The following is a 26,349-nucleotide window of genomic DNA, read 5'->3' as shown; positions in this document are numbered from 1 at the left end:
CCAAGAATATCGAGTATATATATATGTGTTAGTATATACAGAGATATTCAGATATATCTACATATCTCTCTATATACATACTCACATACACACACACAAATATGTATTTATTCATGGTACGTAGATGTCGAGTTAAAAATAGTAAATCTATACTTACCTATTTGCACTCTATACTTACCTATTTGCACTTACTTTCCCGATAGTTTGGTCTGCGATATTTCTGACACAAAAGTCTGTCCACACAATATTTCGCTTTTCTATATTCTGCCAGTGACTCACTGAAAATGGGTACGCAACACAGTCTTAAAAGTTAGAAGGTGTTTCGAAGATGTGGGCTTGGTTTGTGTCATGCTAAAGAGTCTTTGAGGAAATCAATACAATTATTGCCTATCAGATAAAGTGTATTGGGAAACCAGTATACAAAGTGCAAGGTTACTTACAGCCGATCCAGAATGGTTTGAACGCCTCCTGTAGGTCAAAATTTCAAACATATAAGTGAAGCAAAGTCAGAGTAAAGCGAGTTAGTCATTTCAAACTACAGAGCTGTCGCTTCAGGGAAGTAAGTAGCTGCTTGTGGTCAATTACTAAAGATTATACTTTAGAAAACACCGTATTGGTGAAGGCATGATCACACTAAATACAGTGACGTCTAATGTTGATGATCAGTGTTGATAATAAGCTTCATTCTAAATAAGACCATACCTATTTGTCTCCTCCTACACAGCATACAGTTGTCCACAAGGCAAGGTTTATCAAGCATGCGGCCTTGCTAGCCCTGCAACCTGTGACTCCAGGTCAGTAAATGTCTATAACAGACCAGAACTTAAGCTGTGATTATGAACCGTTCATCGCTCTATATTACTTTTGTTACCTAATTAGTTTCCCCAAATGTTTTCAATAATCTTCTTCTCCCATCCCATTGCTCAACTTCTACTGTTTTTCCTTTCAGTCTCTCCATGTGCATATTTATCTGCCAACCCACACCTTTCTCCGCCACTCTTACTATCTTTCCGAATGATCGCTGCTTTGCTTTTTTCATATTCCTTCCCCCTCATTCTCCTCATCATTTCTCTTGAACTCTAACCAGCTTCAACTACAGCACCCCAGCAGTGTTCTGTCACTCCAATTTTTATCAGCTTACCGACTTCTTCCTCACTTGATTTTTCCCATTAACCTCTTATCAGTTCAACTCTGCGTCCATCGTGCCACTTTCCTATTCACATTTGCACATTTTCTTCCTTTTCTACATTCTTTGTCTACTCCACCACTCCCTCTTTCCCCCAGTTTTACCCAATTCTTTTCCAGTTTTTTACCTCAATGTAAACTTGTACAAACTGAAAAGTTCATAGTTTAGAAATTGTAAAACGTATCCGTTGTCCTTTCCCAGGAACTCACCTTTACCTCACTTATCCCCCTGAAGAAGCCAATTTTATTCATACTTATCAATCTACTACACTTTCCAAATTATGCTTGTTAATCAACCCTAATTCTGGGAATAATCATGTCACGTGTGTTCTGTTTCTCTCTCTCGCTCCACTAAAGGGCTGAGGTTCAGGCCAATGATGGTTTAAGTGAAGGCTGCTACTGCCCACAGGGAACCACCCTCTTCAATTCATACACTGATGTCTGCGTACCCAAGTGCTGTAAGTAATTTGTGACATGTCTTATTAATCTGGATTTGTGTGACCACTTGCAGGTGCTCCCACAATAAAGGGCACACTCATTGCCTGCTGAAAGTCCCCTTTGTATTAGATGTAGACATCTGATTATTCCATTAGGACTCCTGTATAATCTGCGCCTGTATTCTTTTGAACAGAGGAAATTGTTTGGACTACTGTAATTTAAACCACTTTTAAGAAGTTTCTGAGTGGATTGCTGATTTTATTTTTCCCTAAAATCTTAAAATCATCAGTGAAGACGTTTATAAGAAAGGAGAATTGGGAAAAAAACAGTTCACACCTAAGCACCTTCTTGTTCACAAGTGTTTTCTTTCGCCAGGACAAATGAGTGGCGAAGCAGTAGACAATGGTATTTGGCAGTATAGAGTGGCAACTGAGATTCCATGTTCTAGTGTGTGATGAAAAGAGCAATTCTCCTCTGTGGGCCTTCAGCTGGCTGGCTGCTATTTCAAGACCATTTGAGAGCACATAACATTTCTGTACTAGACTACTTTTAATTTAACTGCAGTCATTAAATGCTGCCTACTTTTTTTAAAGGGCGTTTCTCTGTAGTTGGTGCCTCAGAAATGCATACATTCAATTGATGCACTGCTTCGTACATTTTCGCTGCAACAGAGGTGCATGCACCAAACATTTATGCAAATTCACTGTATTTCATGAGCCTAACCTGGTGCCCATCTCTTCTGTTTTTCAGCATGTGTTGGACCAGATGGAATGCCTAAAATGGTGAGTGTCATGAAGTCCCTTTGTAATTCTTTCGGAAAAAAAATATTTGTAATGCTCTGTATAATTATGTTCTCGATTGTTCAAATCCACTAACAAATAAAGCAAACTAGCCACAAAAAACTACAGGATTTAGTAATTTCCTAGTGAAGAGAGTAATTATAACAAAGGAAATTTATGGTCATCCTTATATGACTATAAAAAAAATGAGGCATAACTTTGACATCTAGGCACTGGTATTACTATGTTTTGCTTGTTAAGAGCACAACAATAATTGTTTAGAAATTCTTGGCTAGAGTAAGGCTTCGAATGGTGACATCTGCAGCTTCCACACTAGTCCAGGGTGGAAAGGGAAAACCAAATAACCACCGATTGCCAACCTATGACCTGGAGGGGTGGCATTTAACTCAAACCTATTGTTCTTCCTTTAAAAGGTCAGACATGTTGAGTCTTACTCCAAGCCCCCTTCCTCTAGGTATCATTCTAGACATTGACATGCATAAGAATGTAGCAAGGCCTCGAAAATTGAACTGATTGAGTTCTTGCGCTCAAACGATTCATTCATGTTCTTGTAGATAGTAGCATATTCTATTTCACACATTATAGGAATCTAGTTCTGTCAAAAAGGAGGGCTTGCACTATAGTATCATGGGCTATTGAGACGTTTCTGATGTTGTGCTGTCTGGTTCAATAAATACATAAAGGTTAGCAAAACATGTAATTGAGGAAGTCAAAATGAGGGCAAACATGTGAAGCCTTGGAGATCAGTGATATCATATAAACATCACCAAAAATGCGAAATATCTGTTCATTCTAGATTTTTAAAGAAAAGATTGTAGCAAAAGGATACACTTGACCTTAAACTCTATGGTTACACGTAGTAGCTGCTCTGTAGTGTATTTTATTGCTGATACTAAATGGATTTATAACTTTGCACATGCAGCAGGAAAAAGTGAACATTGCTAAACAGCCCCTCACAATTTGAAGCCATTAGCAATGGTGGTTCATTAAGTGAACTCACATAAAAAGAATTAGTGCTGCAAAGTAAATAAGTGAAACACGGCATCAAAATTGCAGCTTCGGTACAAGAAATAGTGAAAGTTTCTATAAAATATAAATCTCTTTCATGTTCTAGCCTGGAGCAACTTGGCAGAGCAACTGCCAGATTTGTGCCTGCGACAAGTACACTCTGACTGTCAAGTGTGAGCCGCTCAAGTGCCCCGAGCCGGTCCAAGTCACATGTGAGAAAGAAGGATTTGTGCCTGCCCAGGTGATGAAAGCGGAGCAGCCATGCTGCATGGTGACCGAATGCCGTAAGTCTACTCATCTGTCTTGTTTGTAGGGTAGCTGGGATTCCACCCAGAGCTACCCGCTTCCTAAATTCCATTCTTATTCCGCTGTTGATATGTGTAAATCTACGTCTTTTTGACAAGGTCTTTGCACTAGCACAGACTTAACGTTACTAGCATTCCGCCATTCAACATAGTGTACTTCCGAAATATAACAGTCGCGCTATCTATGGCTGACCAAAATGTTATGTCCTACATGTTGTTCTCAAAAATAATGTGCATTGGCATTAATAATAAAAATCTACAACCAATGGTACAATATTTTTTAAACGATTTTCTGGATATAAAGTTTAGGTCAGATGATACTTCTGTATATGCTACATCGAAATACAGCATTCACGTTGCCTTGTGCCTCTCCTGTGTAAGCATAGCCGTGTTTCATGGGCTACTGTCCATGTCTTTCTTTTGGTAGGCTAGCACCAGCAATTGCACATGGCTCTGGGAGTGTGGCCGCATGGTCCGCATCTGTGGCGAGCGAGTGACAGATTTCAGTGAACACTATGCAGTGTGTGGTCTTGTAATGTATAAGCTAAACAATATTGTTTATGTCCTATTTTCATATTTCAAATGGCCAAATGACAACACTTTGAATTATTCAGACAAAAGCCCTTTTCAGAGAGAAAGGCCACACTGAGATTGACAAATGAAAAGTTAATTCCAACCATTTTAATGATTGAAAAATGGCATTGTGTTCAGCGTGCTATCATGTGGCATATACAAGTATTACTTGTGTGGTACGATTACTCTATGTACATTTCATGCAGTCTGTTTAATATTATGATCACGGTATTAGAACCGAGATGTGCAATTTTCCAATCCTCCTCTTGCTCCTCTGTCATCGGACCAGCCCCTCCCCTACCACAAACCCACAGCAGACGGAAAACATAAATTGATATCCTCGAGTTATTTCTGCGGCAAAGCAGTAGGGCAATGCTCCTCCGCCTTAGCAGAGGAGCCGCTACTGTAATTATGCCTCTCTGAGTGCTGATGTCTTTTCTGTCATCACACGAATTCCCTTTTATTGTTCCTTTTGACTTTCAGGGTGTAACGTCAGCTACTGCTCTACTCCTGTCAAGAAATGCCAGCTCGGGTTCGAGCTCCATTCGGTCATGGGAGAAGGAGATTGCTGTGCCACATACCTCTGCAGTAAGTATAATGCTCTTCGGAATGTGATACCAGGCTTATGGCCTGTATACAGCCTATGTCTGAGACGTGTATGGACTCGTCAATGCCATTGGTTCAAAACTTACTTTTAATAAAGAGGATACATTTCTATAAGTTTTTAACATTTTATGAAACCTCATTGACATAAACGATTAGGAGAGCAATTGTAAAACAAATGTGCAACAAGCCACTCGAAGGAACGTCATTAATCAATTTTTCACTCCCCACAGAGCCCAATAATGTGTGTGTCTACGATGGCGTCATTTACCAGGTAAGAAAAGCGCTGACTGTCCTTGTTCCTTTTGAAACAGCCTCATGGATAAAGTGAGCGGCCTTATCTAGAATAGCATTCCCTGTTGCAGCACAGTCTCCATTTCAATATCATTTCAACTCCTCCTCAGACACATCTCAATTGTCTGTGAAGATACATCTGGATTATAGAATTTCCTAATATCGCCTAAGGGTGACACGCTGCCTTCTAATGATATTCAGGCTTGAGAAAATGTTCAATATGTATAGTCTGTGTAGCACATGAAAAGGATTTTCTGCCCATATCATTGGCCACAGAACTTTTCTTTGCTTCCCCATGCGAGCCTGACAGTCGTAATTAAGCTTTCATTCTTTTGTACTGAGAAACTACAACTCACTCTTGTAGTCACGTTGATTTAGCCTCCGGTCCCAAGCCTAGAACATTTACAGGTGTGTCCTTCTCTTAGGCCAAAATTATTTACAACAAGGGGTGGTGATGGACAGAGTCTCTGAATTAAGCAGAGTACTCTCACCCAGTCAAAAGATCAGGGCTAGATCCAACACCGTTTTTTAGCTCATTGCACCATCCCAGTTTCAGAACCTGGCTGTATGCAAATTAGTCTGTCCCTGGCCCAGTGCATCATGGGAACAGGGCAGACCAGACTACAAAAGCCAATTCTTACACTGGGAAGGAAACAAGCTTCCGGGGACCGGTTTCTGGCATTACAGCCGTCTTCGGCCCGGCTTGCTTGAATCCTGATGGTGCAATGAGCAAGGGACTCACATCTGAGTATACCCTTCCACGCTTAGGGTGGACAAAATTAGGCCAGCCTGTGACAACATAAGCCCAGAGTCCGACACAAAGGGCCTCATTTATAAAAGCTTTGCTCCGCCGCTGCGTCACTTTTGGCGCATGGCCTTCATAAATAAGGCCCAAAATATTTAGGGCCTTATTTATGAGGCCTTGCGTCACTTGTTTGCTGCCGGTGCGTCAATTTTTGTGACGCACCAGCAGTGTATCTAAGTAGATGCGTCACTTTGTAAACTCCTGCACCACATTATACCTGTGCCAGGTATAATGTATGCAGAGGGGACGTTCCGATGCAAGAAAGGGCCGTAGAAGTGATGCAGTGAAATCTATGAGATTTCACTGCGCCACTTCTAAGACACAAATGGGTCCTTTCTTTGGCGCAGGCAGAATTAACATCATGCATCATTTTTTCATCCAACAGATGCATGAGAAATCCGGACATATCTATAACTCCTTGCGCCATGATGCGTCATACTGTAAATATGACGCATTATTGGTGTCGCAAGGAGGGCACATTAAAAAGTGACGCATCGCTGTTTTCTCGCAGCAATGCATCACTTTTTATAAATGAGGCCCTTGTTTCAATCACAAGGGCAGACGGTCAAGGTTTTTGCAAAGTCTCAACTAATTTTTCCTTCTCCTTCCCAGCCAGGACATTCGATCCCACAGTCACCAGACGCGTGTGAGGAGTGCATCTGCAGTGCGGAGAAAAATTCAACTTCACTGTTGAACCTTCCACGTTGCAATCCCATTGTTTGCACCGAAGATTGCCCATTGGTGAGCTCCCTTTTTTAACAGTCTTTGCACAACTGTATCATTTTGGCAGTGACATGAAAGGGTTTGTGATGCTGTGCTGTCTCCAACTGAAAGCATTATTGTTTTTTGTACCCTCTGCAGGGCTTTGTGTACAAGATGGAAGAAGGGAAGTGCTGCGGCTCATGTGTCCAAGTGGCTTGTATCATGACTACGCCAGACAACACAGAAAAAGTCCTTCAGGTATCCCCCTCTCTTGAACTGCATGTGATGCCCCAATGTTTTCCTACTTTGTAAAAGGAATGACAGGATTCCCCAGTTTAAAAACAAAAATGTTTTATCAAACAGTTGTGGTGGTACAGTGAGTAATCACGAAGCCACATTGTGATAGTAAATGAAGAAAGGCACATGGATACATTCACAGATCACATTTTGATTCTAAATCACGATAAAAAAGTGTTTACTCGTAGTCAATTTCTTGTCAGTCCATCAGCTTGATAGCTTGAAGTGTGGGCGAAATTCATTGGGTAGGCACTGACGTATTTGGCATGATACTATTTCTGATAAAAGTGACCTGCTAACCGTCACGTTGTGAAGCTGAAGCAACAGGGGATATCATAGCCTCGATCTGGTCTGTGCCTACTTTTATCTTTCTTAGGCATCCTGGCTCTGAGGCAGACACCAGGGACGGCAAAATGTTTGTTTTTGCATTGGCTATCTGTGAGTCAATAACATGTGTGCAAATGTCAGCCACCTTGCTATGTCAATTTCTTGATATTGGAAGACTACCGAAGAGCATCTCAATGTGTCATGTGAATGGATTCAAACAAGCGAGATAGCTCTTCTTCAGAAAACAGGCAGATTATTATCACCACCTTATGTCAATGGTGATTGTCTCTGGACCCAATTCATTATAAGTGATGCAAATAAGGCAGATAAGGATCATGAGGAAGGGCAAGATCACCAGCCGACCCTGAACCCTCACCGTATGCCCCAATAATAATATGCGTTGGATTAAAGGGCCTTTTTAGTGATTCCTTTTCTTACTTGTTATGCCTTATAGCCTGGAGTTCCATTCACCCCTGAAGACAACAACTGCACAGTTTACGAATGTACCGTTTCCAATGACCATTTCATGCTAAACTCTACTACAACCACATGCACAGTATTTTCCTCAAGCGACTGTCCTGCCGTAAGTGCCTTTTCATGTTCTTCAAATTATTTTGGGTTTGACTTGGTTGCGCAATGAGAGTATGAGAGGATCAGGTCGTTGGGTGATGAATTGACTCTCCTCTTTATTGCTAATCTGCAGGGATACTTGTACAAGAAGGAGATCGGCCAGTGTTGTGGCACATGTATCCAGGTGGCATGCACAATGCAAGTCAACAACTCCACGAAAGTTCTACAGGTACCTACATCTCAAAATTTTCTCGTTCCGTTTCTAATCCCTCAGGACATCCCCCACTGTTTGGCAGTACATAATATGGTAATCTCAAACAGGCTCAATTGCCTATCGAAAAGGAAATCTTACAATCACACAAACCCAACATCAATGCATGGATCACTGCACGAGCCAGAAGGAGTGAAGTGGATTGACAAACACGTAATTAAGTTTTCTGTAAACTAATCTTGAGTTACTGTCTCAAAATTACATATTGGTGGGATTCAATGACCGACGCAGTAGCAACCGGGTTAGTATGTGCTATAATTTCAGGTAACCACACAGGGTTATGATAGGCAGGGGTGATCAACTACCTGTCAAGAAGAAACACAACTGTTGACGACTCAATTTTGAATGTAAGGATACCATATGGCTAGTTTACAAATGCACACGGATCAAAGTCAGTACAATAAATGTGGTACCTAAGTGTCTCTTTCTGACATAGACGACTTCATCTGTAGCCCAATTTTTTCACACACTGAAATCAAATGCCCACATGACCGTCCTTCCTTAATCCACTTTGACCTCGATGTTTACAAGTTTGGCTGGTCAACTATCAGAGAGCCTCTAAACAGTAGATGTTGAAGTGTTTTCTTTTGTTTTTAATTGAAAGCTTCTGGTTCGCATTTTCTATGCCACTGCTTTAAACACACCTGGCATAGTGTACCACTACCAGGAAGGACAGCAACCATGAGTCTTGAGAGTTTCGAGTCAGTGGTAGAAGAAAACTACGCTTCTTTGGTTCAAACGTATCCTAGAGTGACCTGGAAATACTGGATGGTTTTCTGTGTAAAGTAAATTAATTCACCATGTTTCTTTCTTTGTCTCAGCCGGGCGACAAATGGTACCCTCCTGGGGATGTCTGCGTTTATTATGAATGCATGATAGTAGGTGGTCAGTTCGTCCCCGTCACCACAAAGAGAGCATGCACACTCAGTTCTCAAGCAGACTGCTCAGAGGTAGGTTCTTTATACTCCTGCTCACTGTTTCTGAAAACACATGTGCATTGCTAGAAGCAATTGTCTAGAGAGAAATAACTTTCCCAGTTCCAATAGCTGGGCAAGAAGACTCATAGGGAGTAACTCTCTTTTGTACTTTACAGGGCTACCAGTACATGAAGGAAGCTGGTGAATGCTGTGGCACCTGCGTCCAGGTGGCATGTACAATGACGATGAAGGACAACACCACAAAAGTCATCCAGGTATCTCCAAACCTTACTGTTTCAACTATCACTGCTTGACGCCACTAGCGTGCATTCCAGGACCTCTGGAGACAGGAAATGGGAGCATCCCATGACATGGGTTTCTATATTTCAGACTGTCTCATTCTTATACCAATCTGTAATGACATTGCTACTATCGCTCATACTCCCATTGCTACTCTCGCTCATATTAGCTCAAAGTTAATTGTTTAGGCCCTACAGTATAACACAAGTACCAAAGAAGAACTAATCATATTACAATTGTTGTATACAATGTAACGTTCTGGATCAATCAATTAAGAAATAAAGGTGTACTTGTACAAACCTCATATAGGAACTAGAGTTCTGAGAAACTGGCACCACAACTCAATCTGGCAACCACACTGCTTAATCACTAAAGCTGCTGCCAGATCAGTTCTTTCTGTGCTGGGTTCTTTATGAGAACTCTGCAGATCTACAAATCCTTATTGAAGGATAAAGGAAGGGAAATGAGATAAAACAGTTCTAGCTAACCAGCTCGGTTTTCATTTCTCTTCAACTTTTAGTAGTTCTTTTTCCATCAGCTTGGGGTCACACTGAGCTTTCCCTGGTGCATGTCCAACTCTTCATATATTCAGCTTTTATAGTTGATTCAAGGCAGTGCTTGTTTGCGTGTTGCCCTCTAGCATGTACAGCTTTATTACTATGTGTAATATCACAGTGTCAAGAGATTGTCCTACTGTGCCTTGTTTAGTTGTAGTTCCCAACACACGTTTTGATCTCGCTGTACCCGAGAAGGCATTTAATTTTGAAGGTGGTCATTGTTGTATACTGAAGGAGAAGAAAATATACATGCCAACAACTAATAGTACTTTTGGGTGGTGAAAAGAAATGGTTTAGAGAATTGTAGACTACAGTTTAAAGATTTATTTTTGTAATTCTGCTTTCAGCCTGGAGAATCCTGGACCCCAGAAGATAATAAATGTGCCTCCTATGAATGCATAGACAACAATGCACGCTACGACCTGATCACAAAGATGAAAACATGCCCAGCCTTTAATGAAGCCAAATGTGTCCCTGTACGTTCTTCAAAATAAGAATTATTATTTTTAATGCATGAATGATTGTCATCGGGAGGGAATTTTATTTTTGTGCTATTGTTATATATTAGATTATTGTCAAAAGTCATTCCCTAACGTCTGGTATTTTCCTCTTTTACCACGTGTACATAAAGTTCAAAGGTAAATGTACATATAACAGCCAGTCACAGGGTATTAACTAAACCCTATAGTATATATCACTGAGCATAGTATGAAATATGAACATAGGGAACATTGCCTGTTTTAATATTCTGTTCCTGCACTGAAATGAATAAATGCCCTTTGTTCAACATTCAGTTTCTGATGTTTTTCCATTTAAGTCATATCTTGCCCCAATGTAAGGACAACCTATTTCACTCGTGTTCATTTCTGCATTGTAGGGATCCATCAGAACTACGCCTGATGGCTGTTGCAAGTTATGTGATGGTAAGCTCATATACTGCTTGAAAGTAGACTGTGGATACTTGCCATACATGAGTTTTTAAGAGAAACATCTAAACTATTTTCTGTTTTTACAAAGTTGAAACCAACTGCAAACTCCGCAAGACTTCAACCACTTTCAGAATGAGTACCTGCCAGTCAACTGGACCAGTAGAGCTGTCCTATTGCGAAGGATCCTGCAACACTTCCTCCATGTAAGTAGATTACGGTGAATTGCTTGTGTTAAATTAGTATTTGTTTGACAGCTTTACTGGAACTACATCTTTGAATGATGGTGATATCGACTGCATTGCTGTTATGCTGGACTATCAGATAAGGCAGTCGGATAAATAATAGCTACTGGAACCCTTCAATAATTGGAGCCACTATTTTGCCACCAGGATAGATTTAAGGTGTTAAAATATTAATAACTAGTTGAATAATCCTAGTGAACTGTAAGATCGAAAGCTGCTAGCAAAGCTATCAAAAAGTGAATTGATTATATGTAGGTTAACATCATAAGCAATGTCGTCTAAAAAATGTGCAAGTCTTTAGTAATATATAGCAAAACATTGTTTGGACTATATCCTGTTCAAAGTTACATTGAATTAATTTTACTGAAAAATATTTGATTTTTACACTGATGTATTGATTTATTTTTCAGTGATTGATAATGTGTTGGGGGTAGTAGCGGGCTCTCCTTGGGCTATTTGTGGGGGAAAGAGCTACCGAGTAGGCTACTGCCCTACCCAGCACACGCAATCAATATGCTTCTAATTTGTGTTAATTCAAATAAAATATTATAGTTTACTGGTAACCCGGACAACCTAGTTAAAAACTATGACATTGGTAAGATAATAGTTTTACGTAAAAGGACAATTTCACACCCATTAAAATAACAATTGTTTCATTACGATAGGTCATTGTCTTAATAGTAGTCACCTTTCTAGAATCCGGATATCCTTTCACGTCTGGGGAAACTGGGGATCTTCCTTTTACTCAAGGTTTTCCAGCAACTAAACCTGCTGCAGTGGCTTTGAGTCCTGGTCTATACTATATTACATACAGCTGACAATGCTCACTGAAAATTGCTTGCAATGCCTTATATCAGAAAGTGTTCTGATATAGTTAAATCCAAATACAGTGGACTGGACTCTGTGTCTGATTCTGTATTGTGATGAAGGGGGTTTCATTTTCTACTCACAATTTTAGTATAAACTAATTATTTGCGTTGCATTTTCATATTTTGAGTGGCCAAATGACCCAACTTTGAATCATTCATTATTGCACTTTTACATCTTTATTGATGGTATGAAATTGAAATGAAATTAATTGAAATTGAAATTGAAATTAAAATATTTATAAAGCGCACTACTACCACGCGGTTTCTTGGCGCTGGGGATACCACCATGGGACAGTGAGAAGAACGGACTACTATTGTGAAAAGGTTCAATTAAGAAGTGGATACCAACCTATTATGGGCGCACTACCTTAACATCAGGGTACAAAATATAATTATTAGTAGTAATCACTAAGGTGCTTCAAGAGGAATGATGCGTATCCAACATCAACTGGCTTCATGTGAAGCAATACTGAAAACAATATCCTCTGAGCACACCCACAGTTCAATCAAGTAATTCCAACGTGTATATGGCAAGTAACTCCAATCCTCAGGAGTCGGTTCAAATTAATATAATCTCCAAAGTCAATGCAAACAAAAGTCCACTTTCTGTATAAGAAGTCCTTATAATTTATTTCACAAGTTGATTACACCAGCCAACACGTGTTTCGTCGTGTATATATTGTACCTCGACTTCTTCAGGGCTGTAATCAAACAAAACATTTCCTACTATCAGTAAAAAATATTTTCATGTAACTAAAATTAGATGTGAAATAGTACCAATCGCCAACCATTAAGATAAAAGGCCTGCAGAGTGAAGAGTTTGAAGTGAGAAAAATGAAATAACAGAAAGCCATTCCAGTCTTAATAAGCACCCAGTGTAAAACGAAAGAGAAAGAACCCTACTACCAAGATATATAAGCAAGGTGGGGGTAAATAATCACCTCTGTATCTTTCCGTAATCTCTCTTTTATATTATAGTCCTCATAACACGAACAAGTCAATCAATCTGTAACAACAGAGGCGTAACATATAATATATACCTTATATCCTGTCACTTCTATCCAAAAGGCACCTGTTTGACCCACTAGTGAATCCAAACAGAAATAATATGCCAGCTAAAATTAAGCGATCACCCTCTATGTTATGAATCAATCGGGTTTACCTTCAAAATTCTCCTCGTAACTCATCCAGCAATATGTCAACAGTGTCTGTCTCTCCAAACACCTATAATTATCTACCAAAATCAAAATTAATTATGTTGCAAACCAAGTATATATTGCTGGATAGAATTAAACCTAACGCGTATCCTACAAAACTCACCCAGTAAAAATCATCTGGTGTGTTCTAATATATTATCATTTAGACTCCAAACATCCAAAGTATCCTAAACAATAGAAATAGCACATGTCACACCTCAATTCACGGTCCATATGCCATAAATGAAATTATTAAACCATCCTGTGAGTACAAACATCTGTGTCAATGTATATTCCTGTAAACAATATACCAAGTTTAAATAAACTTATTTCACATAACCCTTTTTATGTACGATGTTGCCCTAAGTCATCCCCACTATCAATATCACATTCACTTCTATGCAAGTGAGGGAGATCAGTAAGTGTCAAAACACCAAATATTAATGCGCTAATCCATTCTCTCCTCCCATAATTGAGATAGAATTACATATACTCACCAACGGTAACTATAAATTATATATTATGCACAGGGTCGTCTTCTCTTGGTCAATATACGGTTATCTGTATCAAAATAATGACTAAAGTAAGATAACCCGTATCAAGTCTCTAGTTACATAGAGTAGATAAATTTTGCCCACACTCACCAAACGTCGTTATCTTCAAATATCTCGACTGCCTGAAATATATGTAAAAGGAAACGGATATAAATATCAATACCGTTTCAGAATTTAGTGTTTCCATAAAACTACCGCCAACTCGACTCGAAATATACCTGTGTTCTGCTTATAAGCATTTCCTTCTAAGTCAAACGTTCACATCCAAGTATTGGCGTCTAACTTGGGCGCCATCTTAGAGTGTCCTTAAATATGCTGTTTCAGCGCGCGCCATCTTGTAACATGTTACTATTAGTTCTAAAATCCCAAGCAAGAAATTAAATATGCACTCAAGCCAAATGAATATCAATACTCCAGAATCATACAATTACCTATAATCGTACTATATAGTATTTTAAGTACGCTAACTAAACTAAAGTACGAAATCTCGGCATTACACATGGGCGCCATCTTGGAATGGGCTAAGATGCGATAGTATGTAAGCGCCATCTTTCAGTATGTTCGTAACATTATTAAGAGTAAACACACGTTACTCCATATATATTTCTGGTCTAAACTAATATCACTGATACGTTAACAGGCATCACAGTGTAATGATGCATATAATATCCATACACGTTGGCGATCCATTCAATTATCCGATTACGATCGGATTTCCAGAGTAATTCATAGATCTAATTCAGACCCTATGCTTATCAACCGTAAACTCCGGGATAATGTACTAATCCATTCATATATCTATACATACCTAAGTAGCCAGATCACAGAAATAAAACCATATTAAGTATCCATATTGTGCCATGGTAGAGGGTGAGTAGAGTTAATGAAGGGTAAATGTTAGCCAGTTAGCCAAACGTAAGGCAACCGAGGGTGCAATATCATCTTAACTACTCAATCACATTTCATCATCTTACATATAATATTTAGAAGGGAAGCAAAGTTAAATCCTAGGGACTGTGCGTCCCTGTACAGTCTAGTTCCAGAAATCTGCTAGGTGTCGACAGCAGTCATTAATATATTTACAGAAAATTGCAAAAGAAACAACACATAGGTCAAAGATCAGCCCAATTTCTACTCATTGCCCAAGAAGTACTGGTATTCATTATCAATATTAAGCCCATACTGGACCGATTTCAGTTTCATTATCCACAGTACCTCCCTACGTCTGAGTTTCAGAGTTCTGTTACCTCCCCTGGGATCCTGAAGTACATGCTCTATTGCATGATAACAAAATTGGTGATCTTCCTGATTATCAATGTTCTGGACATAATGAGCAGCTATTGGGTATCTAGTGTCCCCATTTTTCCAAGCCCTGATATGCTCCATCATTCTGTCTCTTAGTCTTCTTATCGTGCTGCCCACGTAAATCTGTCCACATGAACAGACTATAACATACACCACAAAGGAGGTTTCACAGTTCATGAAAGTATCTATTTCATACATTACTGAATTATTGTAGCTGAAACTCACAATCTTTTTACAGGCCCATCTGCAGCAATTACAACGCCCACATTTGTAAAATCCCTTAGTCACACTCCTGGGCCAGATTTCTCTATTTCTAATTGGATAACTTGGGCTTAAGTCACTCGCCAAGGTTCTCCCTTTCCTGAAGGTCACAGCCGGTCTCTGTCCAATGTGTTCTAATAAATCCTTATCAGAAGATAACAGGTGCCAGTGTCGATTTAGAATAGAGTACAATTTATTGGACTCTGTATTGTAATTAGTCACTAGGCGTACCTCTCGTTCTTTCTTCTCTGTAATTTCCTTATCTTTTAATGTTTGATATCGTTCAAGTTTATGGACACGTATTTTTGCCTTCTCAATAACAGCCCGTTGGTAACCCCTAGCATGAAATCTGGAAGACATATCCTGTACTGTATCCTTAAATTCATCGTCCTCCGAACAGTTCCTCCTAGCTCTGACCATCTCTCCATACGGGATGGATTTTATCTGAGAATTGGGGTGGCAACTCTTAGCGTGTAATAGTGAGTTACAACTAGTCTCCTTCCTATACATCTTGGAACACAACTTATTTCCTTTTGTATATAACTCAACATCGAGAAAATAAATCCTCTCTTTATCATATTGGGTTGTGAACCTCAAATTAACATCATTACTGTTAAGGTATTCAAAAAAACACAGAAGGTCCTCCAGACTGCCGGTCCAGATCATGAGACAGTCGTCTATGAAACGACCCCAATATTGAATATATTCAATCCACCTGACCCCACGACGACCCCAGATCCACTCCGCCTCGAACCATCCCATGAACAGGTTGGCTCCGTCTTTTGCCAACCTGTTCATGGGATGGTTCATATCATATATTCAATATTGGGGTCGTTTCATAGACGACTGTCTCATGATCTGGACCGGCAGTCTGGAGGACCTTCTGTGTTTTTTTGAATACCTTAACAGTAATGATGTTAATTTGAGGTTCACAACCCAATATGATAAAGAGAGGATTTATTTTCTCGATGTTGAGTTATATACAAAAGGAAATAAGTTGTGTTCCAAGATGTATAGGAAGGAGACTAGTTGTAACTCACTATTACACGCTAAGAGTTGCCACCCCAATTCTCAGATAAAATCCATCCCGTATGGAGAGATGGTCAGAGCTAGGAGGAACTGTTCGGAGGACGATGAATTTAAGGATACAGTACAGGATATGTCTTCCAGATTTCATGCTAGGGGTTACCAACGGGCTGTTATTGAGAAGGCAAAAATACGTGTCCATAAACTTGAACGATATCAAACATTAAAAGATAAGGAAATTACAGAGAAGAAAGAACGAGAGGTACGCCTAGTGACTAATTACAATACAGAGTCCAATAAATTGTACTCTATTCTAAATCGACACTGGCACCTGTTATCTTCTGATAAGGATTTATTAGAACACATTGGACAGAGACCGGCTGTGACCTTCAGGAAAGGGAGAACCTTGGCGAGTGACTTAAGCCCAAGTTATCCAATTAGAAATAGAGAAATCTGGCCCAGGAGTGTGACTAAGGGATTTTACAAATGTGGGCGTTGTAATTGCTGCAGATGGGCCTGTAAAAAGATTGTGAGTTTCAGCTACAATAATTCAGTAATGTATGAAATAGATACTTTCATGAACTGTGAAACCTCCTTTGTGGTGTATGTTATAGTCTGTTCATGTGGACAGATTTACGTGGGCAGCACGATAAGAAGACTAAGAGACAGAATGATGGAGCATATCAGGGCTTGGAAAAATGGGGACACTAGATACCCAATAGCTGCTCATTATGTCCAGAACATTGATAATCAGGAAGATCACCAATTTTGTTATCATGCAATAGAGCATGTACTTCAGGATCCCAGGGGAGGTAACAGAACTCTGAAACTCAGACGTAGGGAGGTACTGTGGATAATGAAACTGAAATCGGTCCAGTATGGGCTTAATATTGATAATGAATACCAGTACTTCTTGGGCAATGAGTAGAAATTGGGCTGATCTTTGACCTATGTGTTGTTTCTTTTGCAATTTTCTGTAAATATATTAATGACTGCTGTCGACACCTAGCAGATTTCTGGAACTAGACTGTACAGGGACGCACAGTCCCTAGGATTTAACTTTGCTTCCCTTCTAAATATTATATGTAAGATGATGAAATGTGATTGAGTAGTTAAGATGATATTGCACCCTCGGTTGCCTTACGTTTGGCTAACTGGCTAACATTTACCCTTCATTAACTCTACTCACCCTCTACCATGGCACAATATGGATACTTAATATGGTTTTATTTCTGTGATCTGGCTACTTAGGTATGTATAGATATATGAATGGATTAGTACATTATCCCGGAGTTTACGGTTGATAAGCATAGGGTCTGAATTAGATCTATGAATTACTCTGGAAATCCGATCGTAATCGGATAATTGAATGGATCGCCAACGTGTATGGATATTATATGCATCATTACACTGTGATGCCTGTTAACGTATCAGTGATATTAGTTTAGACCAGAAATATATATGGAGTAACGTGTGTTTACTCTTAATAATGTTACGAACATACTGAAAGATGGCGCTTACATACTATCGCATCTTAGCCCATTCCAAGATGGCGCCCATGTGTAATGCCGAGATTTCGTACTTTAGTTTAGTTAGCGTACTTAAAATACTATATAGTACGATTATAGGTAATTGTATGATTCTGGAGTATTGATATTCATTTGGCTTGAGTGCATATTTAATTTCTTGCTTGGGATTTTAGAACTAATAGTAACATGTTACAAGATGGCGCGCGCTGAAACAGCATATTTAAGGACACTCTAAGATGGCGCCCAAGTTAGACGCCAATACTTGGATGTGAACGTTTGACTTAGAAGGAAATGCTTATAAGCAGAACACAGGTATATTTCGAGTCGAGTTGGCGGTAGTTTTATGGAAACACTAAATTCTGAAACGGTATTGATATTTATATCCGTTTCCTTTTACATATATTTCAGGCAGTCGAGATATTTGAAGATAACGACGTTTGGTGAGTGTGGGCAAAATTTATCTACTCTATGTAACTAGAGACTTGATACGGGTTATCTTACTTTAGTCATTATTTTGATACAGATAACCGTATATTGACCAAGAGAAGACGACCCTGTGCATAATATATAATTTATAGTTACCGTTGGTGAGTATATGTAATTCTATCTCAATTATGGGAGGAGAGAATGGATTAGCGCATTAATATTTGGTGTTTTGACACTTACTGATCTCCCTCACTTGCATAGAAGTGAATGTGATATTGATAGTGGGGATGACTTAGGGCAACATCGTACATAAAAAGGGTTATGTGAAATAAGTTTATTTAAACTTGGTATATTGTTTACAGGAATATACATTGACACAGATGTTTGTACTCACAGGATGGTTTAATAATTTCATTTATGGCATATGGACCGTGAATTGAGGTGTGACATGTGCTATTTCTATTGTTTAGGATACTTTGGATGTTTGGAGTCTAAATGATAATATATTAGAACACACCAGATGATTTTTACTGGGTGAGTTTTGTAGGATACGCGTTAGGTTTAATTCTATCCAGCAATATATACTTGGTTTGCAACATAATTAATTTTGATTTTGGTAGATAATTATAGGTGTTTGGAGAGACAGACACTGTTGACATATTGCTGGATGAGTTACGAGGAGAATTTTGAAGGTAAACCCGATTGATTCATAACATAGAGGGTGATCGCTTAATTTTAGCTGGCATATTATTTCTGTTTGGATTCACTAGTGGGTCAAACAGGTGCCTTTTGGATAGAAGTGACAGGATATAAGGTATATATTATATGTTACGCCTCTGTTGTTACAGATTGATTGACTTGTTCGTGTTATGAGGACTATAATATAAAAGAGAGATTACGGAAAGATACAGAGGTGATTATTTACCCCCACCTTGCTTATATATCTTGGTAGTAGGGTTCTTTCTCTTTCGTTTTACACTGGGTGCTTATTAAGACTGGAATGGCTTTCTGTTATTTCATTTTTCTCACTTCAAACTCTTCACTCTGCAGGCCTTTTATCTTAATGGTTGGCGATTGGTACTATTTCACATCTAATTTTAGTTACATGAAAATATTTTTTACTGATAGTAGGAAATGTTTTGTTTGATTACAGCCCTGAAGAAGTCGAGGTACAATATATACACGACGAAACACGTGTTGGCTGGTGTAATCAACTTGTGAAATAAATTATAAGGACTTCTTATACAGAAAGTGGACTTTTGTTTGCATTGACTTTGGAGATTATATTAATTTGAACCGACTCCTGAGGATTGGAGTTACTTGCCATATACACGTTGGAATTACTTGATTGAACTGTGGGTGTGCTCAGAGGATATACTATTGTGAAAAGGCTTGAGCAAAAAGAAATGTTTTCAGCGCTTTGCGGAACTCAAAATAGTGAGAAGAAGATCTAAGAGGGAAAGGGAGGGAATTCCAAAAAACGGGCGCTAGTGTGGAAAATTTGACGCCACCTGACTTCTTCTTCCTAAATCGAGGAACAACCAGCAGAGATTGCGAAGATGATCGCAGATCTCTACTGGGAAGGTAAGCCTTGACCTCGGAAGAGATGAAGCCGGGGGCCGCCCCCACCTTAGCCCGGAAAGTGATGCAGCCCATTTAGAACAGGGCACGTTCCTGAATAGGCAACCAATGCAGCGCTTTGAGCAATGGAGTGACATGATGCGATTTAGACAGATTGTAAACCAGTCGAGCGGCTTGGTTCTGGACAAGCTGGAGTCTCCTAAGATTGTAAGCAGGGATGCCGGTGTACAGAACATTGCCGTAGTCTAAACGGGAGATCACCATCGCAGACAAGATCAGTTTGCGTGCAAGAAAGGAAAAGAAACGTGACACCTTACGGATAGTGCGGAGGATGAGGAAACATGAGGAAACAACTGAACTAATCTGAGAGTGCAAAGTGAGGTGAGCATTTAGTTTGATCTCTAAGGTGTTAACCGGAAAGGAGGGAATAGGAGGGAAACCCAAGGAGGAAGGCCAAAAATGAGAATTCCAGGGACTGGAGGAACCACCTGTCAAGACCAACTCGGTCTTGTCAGGGTTGAGTTTCAGATGGTTGTGGTTCATCCATTCCCAGATGAAAAGCATAATAAAGTGAAAATTATAAATAGAATCAGGGGAAGATGCTAAATTAAAAATAAGCTGGAGGTCGTCAGCATAATTGTAAATAGTGACCTCCATCTGCTGAAGGGCCAAAATAAGAGGTGAAATGTACAAATTAAACAACAGAGGGGACAAAGAGGATCCTTGCGGAACTCCACACTGAACCTTAACGGAGTATGCCGCGTAGTTAGCCAGATGGACGGCCTGGGTACGGTCCCTCAGAAAAGAGGCCAGCCAAACCAGAGCGGTTCCCCTGATACCAGCCGCCCCGACACGGGAAAGGAGAATGGAATGATCCACCGTGTCGAAGGCGGCGGATAAATCAAGAAGAACCAAGGCCTGGGGTTGGTTGGTGTCCATGCCTTCTCTGAGGTTATCCATTACCGAAAGGACTACATACTCCGTGGAGTGTGCCGGACGGAAGCCGGCCTGGCGGGAAGCCAGACAACCATTCTCCTCCACAAAGGCACCAAGTATACTGGTGACATGACGTTCCAACAATTTGCCTAAGAACGGAAGCAAAGAAATAGGGCGATATTTAACTAGTGAAGATGGGTCTGCACCGGGTTTTTTCAAAATGGGGATAATAGTCGCAGCTTTGTGGAAATGAGGGACAATACCTTGGGCAAGGGAGTTATTAAGGAAAGTAAGCGGGGGAGCGGGGCAGGCCAAATAAATTTGTTTTAGAATATGTGCAGGACAAATATCAGAAGGCGAGCCTGATTTGACCATGGAAAGAAGGGACAAAAAGGTTTCTTTACTCAATGGGGGGAGATGGTCGAGAGTCGACCGGGGAGGCACTGGTAGTGGGTCCGTGAAAGAGGGGGAGGGAGGAGGAATATTAGACTTAATAATTTTAATTTTCTCCAAAAAATGATTATTGAGTGAATCACAGAGGGCCTGGGAGGGGGAGGGTTTAAGGGTGACTCTGTCTGAATAGGCCAGATCCTGCACAATAGAGAAGATTTCTCTCAGTTGATTTTCCGCGAGTAGAATTTTGGAGGAAAAGTACTCGGTCTTGGCAGAGAGAATAGACTTCTTATATTGGTGCAGGAGTGTGGTATATTGACTTTGAAGAATAGGGCAGTAAGCACGCCTCCAAGCCCGCTCTGCTTGCCGAAGGGCTAGCTTTTTCTCCTTCAATTCGGCATTAAACCACCTGTTGGCGTCGTGGTCACGCCTGGCAGAGACTCGCCTGAGAGGGGCCACCTGATCACAGCCTCTGGCTAGCCATTTATTTAACAAATCCACTTGGGAGTGAGAGGGGAGGTCTTGAAGATTAGGACTGGAGGCGGAAAGGGAGGAACATAAGGATTTCATGTCGACATGGTTCCAATTTCGGGCCCATGTATTCCTAGGGAGAGGGGGTTTCTTGACCAAACTGGGTTGCAGGGAAAACGAGATTAGGGAGTGGTCAGACCAGGCACATGGGGAGACCACCGGAGAGTAAACGGGACAATTAAGCGACCAAACCTGGTCCAAAATATGGCCATGCATGTGAGTGGGGGTATGAATATGGGACAAAAAATTAAGAGAACGGAGAGAGTCAGAAAACTCTTTAGATAAGCTGTCCTCAGAGGGGTCGGAGGGCCAAAAATTAAAATCACCAAGCACCAGGACAGAAGAGTTGTTCACGGCCAGAGTAGCAAGCAGGTCCTGGAAGGCAGGGAGAAACTGCGGGAGTGATTGTGGGGGACGGTACATTAGGAGACAGGTTAGGGATGTAGAGAAGGAGGCAGAGCGAACGACTAAATAGTCTACTGCTGTGATGGAAGGGGCCGCTAAAAGCTGAAAATGAAGGCCAGCGCGAGCAATAAGAGCAACTCCGCCACCAGTCTTACCGACCAGCCGGTCAGCACGGATGGCGTAATAAGAGGAGGGAAGGGTAGCTAGGAGGGAGGGGAGAGAATCCGAACAAAACCAAGTCTCAGTGAGAAACAGGAGATCGGGCTTGTGCGTGGTATGTATAGATGTTTGTCATTCAAAAATAGACCATTGACTTTTAGAACATTGAAGCATTACAAACAGACTTAACATGATTGAACTTGAATGAGGTAGGCCGTCCTTAGTTCATGTTATGTAGGATCTTGCATGATAACTTCCTTAGTCCATATTTTTGCATCTAATTTCTCAATGGAATTACTCATCAACTGCATTTGGCTGCACTCCCAGTTGCCATTGTGACCCACTCAAAATCCCCTCTTCATGATCAGAAATTTATGTTGAGATTTACTCTGTACACTAACGCAGAATGTTCTTATCTGCCATTCCGTTTTAACACCTTGTGATCCTTTTGAATCATGTATCTTAGGTATTCTGCTGAAGCAAACACAATGGAGCACAAGTGCAGCTGTTGCCAGGAGGTTCAGACCAGCACAAGGCAGGTGGTCCTCACCTGTCTGGATGGAACCAGCAAGACTCAGTCATACCTGTATGTGGACGAGTGTGGATGCACAGGCACCAAATGCGGCCAGACCTCCCAGACCAGTGACTCGCATCATCAGCAGCAGCAAGAGGACCAGAACCCTTTGCAGCAACAGCAGCAAGATGAACAACCATTTCAGAAATAATTCCAAAGCATATCTCAGAACACAAAAGACATATAAATAATATGCAGCTGAAATCCTGGCCATACTGACCGAACCTTTTTGTATGTGTGAGCCTATAGCTTTCTCCCTTTTTCATGAACATGTTTAGTGTCATACTTTGTCTCCTGCCGAGCAAGGACTTATATTTGTATGCAGAAGAAAACATAATAGGCCAGTGAACACAAAGCTGCTATTAAATACTCTATATGTGTTAAAGCTGGTGTCATCACAATATGGAGATTTGGTCAAACTGTTTACACAAAAAAAGAATGTTGGCAAAAAGGGGTAACATGAAGGATTTTTTTCTATATAAAAAATAAACGAGGCTGTCATGGAATGTCTTACATAGGGTTTCAAAAGATTTTATATAAAATATATATATAGAGATAGATATATATTTTGGTACAGGACACCACACTTTGCTATTTATTTATTTCTGGAGAAATAAGACTTCTGGGTGACTTGCGATTTCATGTCCATCTGTGTGCCATAGTTATTTAAATGTGGGAAAGACACACATATTCTTCCCTGCTTTTTTCCTCTGGTCCAGAAAAGTCAATGTGATTAATAAAACTAAACTTTAAGCATTTTGCAACTGTTTCGCTCTTTCGAGTTTTTTTATGTAAATGCTTTCATTACATTATCTCTTAAGTATCAAATTGTTTATACATTTTCCTCCCCCGTACAATCTTTACTTATTGTCATTTGGGCCAGATATGTATCTAAATGAATCACAATGGAGCTTATTACTCTGTCTGGAGGATGTAAAGACTTACGTCCTCCAGACACAATAGCAGTCTGGAACCGCACCTACCTTAGATTAGTGGTTCCAACCTCAGTATTGTGGTCGAAAACATCCATTTTACTATGTCAGCTTGTGCGGCGGGTGGAAAAAGCCTGTAGCACAAGCTGCCATAGTGAAATGGAAGTTTGGAAGCATCCTTGCACCGTGTGGCAGGCACCCCTTGGTGCCTGCCACACAGTGCAGGAATGTTTAAGGGGCACCATAGGTGCTCCCCAGGCCCCTTAGCAGGGAGCTAGGGGGAGGGGGAACTGCTAGGGGCCCCCAAAGTCACTTTCTGACAGCCTTTCCATGTCGGAAAGGAAGCCATGGAAAGGCTGTTGGAAACCAACACTGTAATTCTGCCGGAGGAGTCGAAGCTGGCTCTGCCTCCATTCATGAGATTACAATTATGCTCCTCTTCCGACAGGCTCTGTGAGCTCATCAAAAGAGGAGCGGAATCCCCCCACGGGTTTCCCTCCGACCACTGTCATTGTAATACCGGGGTCAGAAGGAAACCCTCAATCTCAGGCCCTAAGTGCATGACCCAAAGAAGTGTACATACCAAATTGAATTCATGCATACTATTCAAGTAAGGATGGGAGGCTGAAAAATATTTTAAGCCCCAGTTATCAAATGTTCTACAGTGCTGTCACCCTCAGAAGTGAGCGACAAACTTCAAAAGTTTTTGTAAAACATTTTTTATTAATCTGTTTTTTTCATATAAAAAAGCAGTGTAACAAATTGGGTTACTGGTTGAGTGGGGTGAAATCATACTCAAGCAGGAACCTCAATCCGAGTCAGGGTGACATTACAAGCATACCACAAATTAACCTGTGCTCAACCCTCTGGTAGCTTGACACAGAGCAGTCAGGTTCAAGTTAGAATCAATATGTGAAGAACTTATGCAGCACTTCATACAATAAAAAAGTGAAAAGACAACACAAGAGAAATCCCACAAGAATCCAGAAATGTAGAGTTAATTCTGATAAATAAATTGAGACCAAAATGACACAAATCCAATCAAGAGAACCGGAGAAATGCAACTTTAAACATTTGAGTGAATATAGCAACAAAAATCCAGAAGCACTAACTGTGGATATCTGGTCGCAAAGTCAAAATTTCAGACCGACTGCGATGCATCACAGGTCGGCTACAGGGATCCAGTTAGGTCCGCTGAACAAGAGTACCTTAAATCCTGGTGTGAAGAGATTTGGAGTCCCGCATCGGGGATGTGTCACACAGTCAAGGCTATTCGAGATCCGTGTCAGAGACACATCGTGCAGCACCGGTCCTGAGGGGCTGTAAGGCTACAATGTGAGTTCCTAAGTCATTGTCGAGGATGCTGTTAACGAGGAGTGCTTTTAAGGCAAAGTCGCACATGGAGAATACGTTGCACTCTGGCTTATTCGGAAAAAGCTGCAGGACTTTTGATGCGAAGTCCTAAGTCATCATCAAGGCTCCCATCGAGGAGAATTTTGCAATTGCAGGGCCTGAGTCAAGGATGCATCATGGAGTGACAGGTCCGATAAGGCTGCAGGCTGCAATGCGAAGTCCTTGTGCTGGGAAAGTCCACATAGCAGAGGCAAAATGTCAGTTCTGCTCAGGATTGCACTGTGCATCTAAGGGGTTCCGTCAGTTCTGATGGATCCACAGATGGGCTGGCAGAACACTTTCTGGGCCACTTCCAAGGGTTCAGGTCTGGATTGACACCACTTGGCAGGGTAGGACTCACAGATGGCAGACTTCAGGTGCTGGGTTTAAGGTGGTTGAAGCTTTCTTTTCCTGAGGCTCTAGTCAGGAGGCCAACCAACTAGCCCTTGGAGTCAGTGTGGAGCCCTGGGTTCAAGGTCTTGGATTCAACAGATGCAGGTCCAGTCCTTCTCTCCCAGGCAAGAGGGCAGCAGTAAGCAGGGAAACACAGCAGAGCAGCAGTCCTGGAGAGAAACAGTCCATTCAGCAGCACAAAAGTCCTTATTCCTGGCAGAGTCCATAGGTCCAGAAATTTACCTAAGAGTTGGTTCTGAAGGTCCAGTGTACCTAGTGGCTACTTTTAATTGGAGGAAGCAAAAGTGGTTTCCACCTCCCCCTTGAGGTGTCAGGCATCACCTTCCTTCCTGTCATGGCCCCATTTTGTAAGGGGTCAAAACAGATTAGTGAAGATCACTTTGTAAGAGTGCTCAGGCAGTGCCTTTGTGATTTGTAAGTGTTGGAACCAGCACTTTCTGGTTGGCTGAAGGGATGCCCCCAGCCAGGCAAAACGTTTGCTCCCATCAAGGGCAGGAGATTACACTCACTGTAAAACATGTGCTCACCCCTGGGTAGCTTGGCCCTGAGAAGTCAGGCTTACTATAGAGGCAATTTGAAAAAACAGAGGCACAGCAGTCACTCAAGATAATTACAATGAGCATAAAAAAGAGATCATACACATGTTAATGTATACAATAAAAATAAGAATTTTTTTTTAAAAAAAGAGGCCACAAGGTATGTATGTAGATGATGTGTATATTCAACACACATATTCAATCATT

At 40.8% G+C, this 26,349-nt stretch overlaps 1 protein-coding gene across 1 annotated transcript in view; it reads left to right on the top strand.

Annotated features, from left to right (window-relative positions):
• The window catches only part of LOC144823883 (mucin-5B-like), a 93,609-nt gene extending 69,977 nt beyond the window's left edge, over positions 1-23,632 (top strand). Inside the window, exons 38-53 of the mRNA XM_078682772.1 lie at positions 725-794; positions 1,543-1,643; positions 2,374-2,405; positions 3,538-3,715; positions 4,793-4,897; positions 5,146-5,186; positions 6,624-6,752; positions 6,873-6,971; positions 7,792-7,920; positions 8,041-8,136; positions 9,000-9,128; positions 9,272-9,370; positions 10,300-10,428; positions 10,830-10,875; positions 10,970-11,084; positions 22,761-23,632. Coding sequence (XP_078538898.1) covers positions 725-794; positions 1,543-1,643; positions 2,374-2,405; positions 3,538-3,715; positions 4,793-4,897; positions 5,146-5,186; positions 6,624-6,752; positions 6,873-6,971; positions 7,792-7,920; positions 8,041-8,136; positions 9,000-9,128; positions 9,272-9,370; positions 10,300-10,428; positions 10,830-10,875; positions 10,970-11,084; positions 22,761-23,019 — 1,757 coding nt within the window. The 3' untranslated portion in view covers positions 23,020-23,632. The remainder of the gene's footprint in view (positions 1-724; positions 795-1,542; positions 1,644-2,373; positions 2,406-3,537; positions 3,716-4,792; positions 4,898-5,145; positions 5,187-6,623; positions 6,753-6,872; positions 6,972-7,791; positions 7,921-8,040; positions 8,137-8,999; positions 9,129-9,271; positions 9,371-10,299; positions 10,429-10,829; positions 10,876-10,969; positions 11,085-22,760) is intronic.
• Positions 23,633-26,349: the final 2,717 nt, after the last annotated feature.

Source organism: Lissotriton helveticus, chromosome 3_1 (assembly GCF_964261635.1).
Source record: "Lissotriton helveticus chromosome 3_1, aLisHel1.1, whole genome shotgun sequence".
In the NCBI taxonomy this organism is placed as follows: Eukaryota; Metazoa; Chordata; class Amphibia; order Caudata; family Salamandridae; genus Lissotriton; species Lissotriton helveticus.
Note: the sequence above shows the minus strand (reverse complement) of the source record. Positions and strands in the feature narration are given on the sequence as shown.